The sequence below is a fragment of the Colobus angolensis genome, unplaced genomic scaffold, assembly GCF_000951035.1.
Source record: "Colobus angolensis palliatus isolate OR3802 unplaced genomic scaffold, Cang.pa_1.0 Scaffold106, whole genome shotgun sequence".
NCBI classification, from domain to species: Eukaryota; Metazoa; Chordata; class Mammalia; order Primates; family Cercopithecidae; genus Colobus; species Colobus angolensis.
In genome coordinates, this window is record NW_012111586.1 from 3,763,469 (window position 1) to 3,772,105 (window position 8,637).

At 47.3% G+C, this 8,637-nt stretch overlaps 1 protein-coding gene across 1 annotated transcript in view; it reads left to right on the top strand.

The window, feature by feature from the left end:
• The first annotated feature begins 5,200 nt into the window (after positions 1-5,200).
• The window catches only part of NASP (nuclear autoantigenic sperm protein (histone-binding)), a 51,547-nt gene continuing 48,110 nt past the window's right edge, over positions 5,201-8,637 (top strand). The window contains exons 1-2 of the mRNA XM_011947193.1: positions 5,201-5,521; positions 5,731-5,828. Coding sequence (XP_011802583.1) covers positions 5,376-5,521; positions 5,731-5,828 — 244 coding nt within the window. The 5' untranslated portion in view covers positions 5,201-5,375. The remainder of the gene's footprint in view (positions 5,522-5,730; positions 5,829-8,637) is intronic.

Sequence of the window (8,637 nt, forward strand, 5' to 3'; positions counted from 1 at the left end):
CTCGATCTCCTGACCTCGTGATCCGCCCGTCTCGGCCTCCCAAAGTGCTGGGATTACAGGCTTGAGCCACCGCGCCCGGCCTACGGACTCTTTATCGTGAGCCAAATGCTAAAGTAAAGCTGTGGAATTGAGTCCTCCTGAAACAAGGGAGAGAAAAGGATGTCTTGTGACACACCCAGATAACTGGTGGCTATGGTTATGCCTGCTAGGATTTGGGTGCATGGTGCTTGTCTTTGGTTAGCTCCCTTGGTCTTGCTTTCCAAAAAGGACACCTCCGGGTGATGGGCGCCCTATTTATTCTCATTGCCTGGCGGGATTTGATGTATAATTGCTCAGAACTAGAATATTGATCCAGATTTCTATATTACTCATCCCTTTGGTTCTTTCTGAGTTGTAGCTGGAGATTGCTGGTTGGTTCACAGGAACAAGCAGGGTTAGTCTAAAATGTAGGCAAAGATTTAAAAACAACTAATGAGTTTAGAATTTAATGACAAATGAAGCTGGGCATGGTGGCTCACGCCTGTAATCTCAGCACTTCGGGAGGCCAAGGTGGGTGGATCATGAGGTCAAGTTATCCAGACCATCCTGGCCAACATAGTGAAACCCTGTCCCTACTAAAAATACAAAAATTAGCTGTGGTGGTGCACACCTGTAGTCCCAGCTACTCAGGAGGCTGAGGCAGGAGGATTGCTTGAACCCTGGAGGCAGAGGTTGCAGTGAGCCGAGATCGTGCCACTGCACTCTAGCCTGGCAACAGAGCGAGACTCCATCTCAAGTCTCAAAAAACAAACAAATAAAAATAATTTAATGACATATGTATACATTTTGAAACATAATTTCTTTCTTAGCAGTCCTCATTTTTTTTTTTTTTCAAATTTTCTTTTGTTACCAGTTCTCATTTTTGTTGAAAATCATGATAGGACTGAGTTGTTTGCAAAATAGACTTTAGTCTTATACTTGGCCTAATTAGTTGCATAAAGTGCAGCAAGAATAACTATTTCTACATAGGCCTTTTAGATTGGCTTTGATGCAACTCTGTTTCACAACTTTTCTTAGAGAAGACCTTTTAAAGCCCAGCCCAGCCAAGGGTTTTTATCCTCAAATACCTGTGAGTTGGGTGATCCTCTTCTCTTAAGGTCCCAAGATAAACTTGGAACTCCTGGGCCAGTTAGAAAGTGACATTCTTGGCCAGGTGCAGTGGCTCACACCTGTAATCCCAGCACTTTGGGAGGCCGAGGCAGGCGGATCACAAGGTCAGGAGATTGAGACCATCCCTGGCTGACATGGTGAAACCCCGTCTCTACCAAAAATACAAAAAAAAATTAGCCGGGTGTGGTGCCACATGCCTGTAGTCCCAGCTACTCAGGAGGCTGAGGCAGGAGAATAGCTTGAACCTGGGAGATGGAGGTTGCAGTGAGCCAAGATCATGTCACTGCACTCCAGTCTGGGTAACAGAGCGAGACTCCGTCTCAAAAAAAAAAAAAAAAAGTGACATTCTTTACTGACCACAGGTCAGGAATCCTGTTCAGGGACTGTGTAGGCAAGGGTATGAAGCCAGTTTTTTCCCCAGGGGGATTTTTTTGGCTCTGCAACTTGAGCTTTACTGCTTAAAGGGAAGCATGCCCTTGCAGTCAAAGCCTTGGTAAAACAACCAGTTTCTCCAATTGCATCCTGTTGCAAAAGAAAATGGATTCTTACTGCACTGATGCAAACAACTATATTACCACAAGTTAAAAATACTCACAGAGGCCGGGTGCGGTGGCTCACGCCTGTAATTCCAGCACTTTGGGAGGCCGAGGTGGGCGGATCACCTGAGGTCAAGAGTTTGAGACCAGCCTGGCCAACATGGTGAAACCCCGTCTCTACTAAAAATATAAAAATTAGCCAGGCATGGTGGCAGGTGCCTGTAATCCCAGCTACTCGGGAGGCTGAGGCAGGAGAATCGCTTGAACCTGGGAGGCAGAGGTTACAGTGAGCCGAGATTGTGACATTGCACTTGTGCCTGGGGGACAAGAATGAGACTTCATCTCAAAAAACAAACAAAAAAGAATATTCACAGATATTTTCCAAATTCTAGAGGAACAAGGCAGAGAGAAACAAAAAACATGCTCTAGATTTTGGTCACAAGAGTATATCTTATTCAATTTATGAAAGGCCATAAATAGTTCAAAATAAGTTTCCTTGACTCTGAAAAACAAAACAAGGATTAGCAATATTCCAAGCAAAAGTTAAAAAGTTTGCTTCAGTTTCTTGAGTACCTTCATTGAACTCTTGTTTTACTTAATATTTATGAACATTTTAGCTCTTCGTGAATCTTGTATGTTTTTCCTTTATTCCAATGTCACAATCTCCAAAGTTATCAGAAACCTGTATTTGAGAGCACCTGTCAAAGTTCTATAGCTTATTATAAACCATGTTTTGAAAAGGATTAAAGCAAAACAACAATTGTCTGTGAATAACAAAATGTTCAGGGTAGTTACACTTAGAAGCACAATTGACAAAGAAGTTTGATTATCTCTGTGGTTTGCAAAAACTTAACAACCTTAATTATGATTGAGAGCATATAGTCAGACATTAGAATTTTAGAAATTCCCTACAATTTCGGAATATGTATTATTCACCAAAATATAACCTAAAGAAGATTGAACATAGTCCCATGTACCTAAATGTTTCAAATAATCCTGTTTACCTCTCTTTTCTGGACACTGCAGGGGCCCTTCTGAAGTATTTGAAAAGCCAGGTGTCAGGAAAGACAATTGTGAAACTGAAGTTTGATTTTGGTCTCGAACTCCTGACCTCAGGTGATTCACGCCTGCCTCGGCCTCCCAAACTGCTGGGATTACAGGTGTGAGCCACTGGGCCTGGCCTTATTTTTATTTATTTATTATTTATTTTTGAGACAGAGTCTCACTCTGTCACCCAGGCTGGAGTGCAGAGGTGCGATCTCAGCTCACTGCAACCTCCACCTCCTGGGTTCAAGTGATTCTCCTGCTGCAGCTTCCTGAGTAGCTGGGACCACAGGCCCCTGCCACCACATCCAGCTAATTTTTGAATTTTTAGTACAGATGGGTTTTTACCATGTTGGCTTGGATGGTCTCATCTCCTGACCTTGTGATCCACCCGCCTTGGCCTCCCAAAGTGTTGGGATTACAGGCGTGAGCCATTGCACCCAGCTATTTATTTATTTTTTTTGAGATGGAGTCTCACTGTCACCCAGGCTGGAGTGTAGTAGTACAACCTCAGCTCACTGCAACCTCCAGCTCCTGGGTTCAAGGGGTTCTCTTGCCTCAGCCTCCCCAGTAGCTGGGATTACAGGCTTCTGCCACCACTCCCGGCTAATTTTTGTATTTTTAGTAGAGATGGGGTTTCACTGTGTTGGCTAAGCTGGTCTTGAACTCCTGACCTTAAGTGATCCGCCTGCCTCGGCCTTCCAAAGTGCTGGGATTACAGGCGACTGCCACCACGCCCAGCCTAAAATATATTTCAAAATATATTTATCTGAGTTCCTCAAAGGTAGAGTCCATGTCTTTTGTCCCGAGAACCTAGTACAAAGTCTTGTATCTCATAGTTACTCAGTGAATGTTAATTTAATGGATGAATCGGTCACACTAGCAATTGTAAAGTTTTTCTCAGGCCCTAACCTTGGCTGCAAGGAGTTTGTAGAGATCTCCCCTCCCCACACCCTCCATTTACGATGTCATCAGACTGTGATAAGCCATTCAATGAGTGCTTAGCATGAATCTGACACAGTGCTAATTACCTGTAATTCTCAAAATGTCCTTAAGAGGCGGCTACTAATATGTCCTCATTTCACACTTAACCTTAATCCCAGCTACTCGATTACAATCCTGGTTACGAGACCTGGCTCACGTCACCTAGCTAATAATGGAAGAGCCCACATGTGTTTGCCATAGGAATTGGCATTTTCATGTCCAGCTCTCTAGCCCCAAAGATTTCAACCCCTTAGAGCCGTAACAGATTGGAATAAGAATCCTCTCCAGGAATCCTTCCCAATATGCTGGAACCTAAAAGGAAATAAAAACCCCTACTCTGATCAGCGTAGACTGGGCCATGGTGAAAAGGAATGGATGATGTTCCAGGTATGAGGAAGTGCAGCTTTTTAGCCTGCCAGTTATTTTTCAGTCAGTCAGTTGCAGGAAATGAGGCACACTGCTTTCCATAACTGCCAGTTATTTTTCAGTCAGTCAGTTGCAGGAAATGAGGCACACTGCTTTCCATAACTGACTTGTCTTGCAACTTTCTGAACAAGTCACACCTCCCTGACCTGTTTTTTTTTTTTTTTTTTTTTTTTTTTGAGACGGAGTCTCGCTCTGTTGCCCAGGCTGGAGTGCAGTGGCGAGATCTCGGCTCACTGCAACCTCTGCCTCCCAGGTTCAAGTGATTCTCCTGCCTTAGCCTCCTGAGTAGCTGGGATCACAGGTGCCTGCCACCACGCCTGGCTAATTTTCGTATTTTTAGTAGAGAAGGGGTTTCACCATGTTGGCCAGGCTGGAACTTTGGCCTATTTATTTATTTATTTATTTATTTTTGAGACAGAGTCTTGCTCTGTTGCCCAGGTGGGAGTCCAGTGGCCAGCTCTCGGCTCACTGCAACCTCTGCCTCCCGGGTTGAAATATTCTCTTGCCTCACCGAGTAGCTGGGATTATAGGCTCCCGCCACCACGCCCGGCTACTTTTTGTATTTTTTAGTAGAGACGGGGTTTCACCATCTTGGCCAGGCTGGTCTTGAACTCTTGACCTCGTGATCCACCAGCCTAGGCCTCCCAAAGTGCTGGGATTACAGGCGTGAGCCACCGCGCCTGGCCCCTTGGCTTATTTTTCTAAGAAATAGACTAACACCGATCTCACTAGTAGCATTGTTAAGATTAAACTAGATGGCTAATAGCTTTAAAGGGTCTAATCACAGTACCCCCCACATGTAGTAGTCACTCAGCAAATCATATCCAGGAGTGGACGAAAAGCGCTGGGAGTATTAAACCAGCCGGATTTGGAGTCTGGGCAGGGCCTAAGAGGATGGCATCAGCGGATTGGGCCAGCCAAAGGGGGCGGGTTCAGAGGGAGGAGCCAGCCGCCTCCCGCTGCAGCCCCGAGCTTTGAATCAAGCGCGGTAGTTTCAGCTGTAGCCAATCCTAGAACAAAATCTTCTTGCGTCAGTTGTTGCTGAGGCCCAGATCTCACCCAGATCAGTTCTAGTCACTGCTGCTAGTACCCGTCCTCGGCTCTTGCGTGTCCGTCCGTTACGACTCAGAGGACGGAGAGAAAGTCTAAGTCACCTTCCTCAGTATCCAGGCCGGAAGGAGACTCCCGGCTACTCGCCCTAAACATGCAAAGCAGTACTGGCTTCCCTGTCTCTGGATGCCGCAGGGGCGTCCTGTCAGGAGTTGCAGTGGCAAGATTCCAGTTCTTATGCGACTTGGTGGAGAGCAGGAAGTTGCTGTTTATCGGACAAGGCGGGCTAGGGAGGGAAACAACCCCGCGGAGCCATATGGAGAGGGCAGGAGGTGTCCTTAGATAATGGTAGGCCTGCGGGGGACGGTGGGGCGGTGTTGAGTCCTGGCCCTTTAAACCCGAGGGGGAGGACCCGGAAGTGGATGGGCGGGGCGAAGGGCCCTCGTATATAAGAGGGCACCAGCCGCGCGGGGTCTCTAATCTGCCATTTTCTGTCCCTGAGTGAGTCTCTGGTGTCCCAAATTGCCTGTTTCTCTCACAGGCTCTATTCCGTTCGCTGGTTCGCCACCCCAGGGGAACGATGGCCACTGAGTCCACAGCTACTGCCGCCGTCGCCGCGGAGCTGGTTTCTGCCGACAAGTAAGCAGGACTGGAAAGCTTGAGGCACTGGCCAGTCCGCGGGGAGGGCAAATGGACGGGGGCTCCGGAGAAGGGACAGACCAGTGGGCGGGCGGGAGCAGCTGTCGCTGTTCGGGAAGGCCAGGTCACTGGAGCAGTCCTCCTCTTGCTGAGAGCCTCGCGCACTAGCGGTAACGGCGGTCGGTTGGCGCCCCCTGCCCCGCTTTTTGCGGCCGCCATCTTGCCGGGGGCAGCGGCGGCTGTATCCATCGCCTGCCCCTCTCCTTCCTCCCCCGGCCCGGGGCGGTTGGCCGGGAGGCGGGGCCCTGGCGCACGAGTTGGCCTTCACTCCCCTTCTGTCCCCAGCGTGTGCCTCGGGTAGAGTCCCTGGATAACCCAGGAATATAACCAACGGAGATTTGGCGCCAAAAGGAAAAAAAAAAACCCTGCACGAGGAAGGAGGCTGGACCTGAGGGGTCGGGGTGGGCGGGGCCTTGCTGAGGGCGGGGTTTTGCGCGCGTGCGTTCGCTTCCCTTGCCGGCTCTGGAGCAGGGGGCGGGGCCTTGAGGAGGCGGGAAAACTCTATTGTTTGGGGCCGCTGCGGCTCCAGCTGGAGCCTTTGGACTATCTCTGTGGGACCGGTGAGGCTAGTTCCGCCCCCCACGCCTCGCTCACGTCTTGTGCTGGGAGATAGTTATCGTTTCCCTCAACTCCGTGAGCCCCTACCTGTGGTGCGGAGGATTGTAGTTCTTTAGACTTTGGAGGTGTTGCCTTGTTCGGGGGAACATTATCCGGACGCAAAGCATCTTCAGGAAGCGCTGTCTGGAGCTCTCACCAGCGCTGTTTGGTTGCTAGGTGAATCGGCAGTAGTGTGCACGAAGTGGAGAAGGGCTGGAGGGAAACAAGATAGGATTGCTTTGAAAGCACCGTGCCACTGAGGCGTAATCTATTTTTTGAACAGTGGAGGGAAACACTACATGAGTTCAAGGAAACAAGTGCTGTTTCCCATACAGTAGGTCTGATTTCCCAATCTTGCCTTATTTTTTTAGTGATCTGGTTCTGTTTTTTTTCTTTTTCTTTTTTTTTTTCTTTTTCTAATCTTGTGCGCTTTAGAGGTTAGCTGCCTTCCCTGTGAAAGGAATGGTTGCTGTAAAGTTTTTTAAATTGATATTCTATAGGCTTACACTCTGTCATGATTGTCTTAGTTTGCTTATAGTTAGAGATTTACTTACATCTCTGCTTACCACCTTTTGTTTTCTCTGCATTCTTGTAGAGCAGTGGTTCTCAAGTCACCCTGACAATCATCTGGGAACTCATGGGAAATATAATTTTAATTTCAAACTCCCATTACCTGCCTCTTTCCCCATTGATTCGATATGAGCAGTATAGATTGGACTTGGGAGTCGTGCTATAGCTGTTATAAAAAGAGCTCTTTTTTATAATGTTTCCTGGATAGCTCTGGCAGTCAGTGTTTCACTGACAGATGTGTGTTTTTGTTTTGTTTTTGCAGACAGGGTCTGGCTGTCATATCCAGGCTAGAGTGCAGTGTTGTGGTCATAGCTCACTGCAACCTCGAACTCCTGGGCTCAAGTGATCCTCCCTAGTAACTTGGGACCACAGTCGCCGTGTCTGGCTAAGTTTTTGTAGATACAGGGTCTTGATGTTGCCCAGGCTGGTCTCAGACCCTTAGGTTCTAGTAATCCTCCCGCCTTGGTCTCCCAAGGTGTTGGGGTTACAGGTGTGAGCCACTGCGCAGGACCAGGTGTGTGTATGTGTTTTTTTATTTTTATTTTTATTTTTTTGAGATAAAAGTATGCAACAAATATCTCTTGCAGGTCCCCTGTGTCTTGCCAGAGTTAGGTCATTAGTGAACTTAGTCTCAGCTTCCTGGCAGGTTATACGTACAGAAAGTTTATATGTGGCTACAAGAAAGCAAACCATTTAAGTAGTTCCTCACACCATAAATTGAAAGCTAAAACTGAGCAATTATATGTGCTGGGTGTGTGTGTGTGTGTGTGGTAGGGGGCAGGGTCTCTGTCACCCAGGCTGGAGTGCAGTGATGCCATCATGGCCCACTGCAACCTCTACCTCCTGGGCTCAAGTGATTCTCCCGCCTCACCCTCCTGAGTAGCTGGGATTACAGGCGCACACCACAAGACCCAGCTGATTCCAGTATTTATTTTGTAGAGACGGGTTTCCCCATGTTGCCCAAGCTGGTCTCCCAACTCCTAGGCTCAAGGGATCCACCCGCCTGGGCCTCTCAAAGTGCTGAGATTACGGGCATGAGCCACCAAGCCTGGCTGGTATTTTCATTTTCATTCCCTCGTTTCCCCATCTAATTAGTGTGAGAGAACAATGAAAGCATGTGCCTCAGTTAAGTAAGTTAGTGGGGACATTTAGAAGTAAAGTTTATAAGGTTCTCATGTTTAAGGGTAGGTTAAAGAAAATGACTTGAATTTAGACTTTAGATAAGAATGTACATTATACTTCAAGGATAACCATTGAAAGAATAAATACAACTTCCGAACCAGTAGAAAGAAAAAAAAAATGGAATGAGAAATAAACCTCAGTTCAGGTTTTTTAAATTTAGGAAATGGGGATCTTACTGTGTTGCCCAGGCTGGATTCCCAACTCCTAGTCTCAAGCAATCCTTCCACCTCAGCCTTCTGGGTAGCTGGGACTACAGGCATGTATCACCTCACCTGGCTTACAGTTGGCACTGCTTCATTGCTTCAGTAGTGATCTCGGACCAGTTTTGTCATCTGCAAAAAGTCTTAGGTTGGCTTTTGTCCCCTCATGCCATTAAAACAGTATTTTTTTTTTTTTTTTT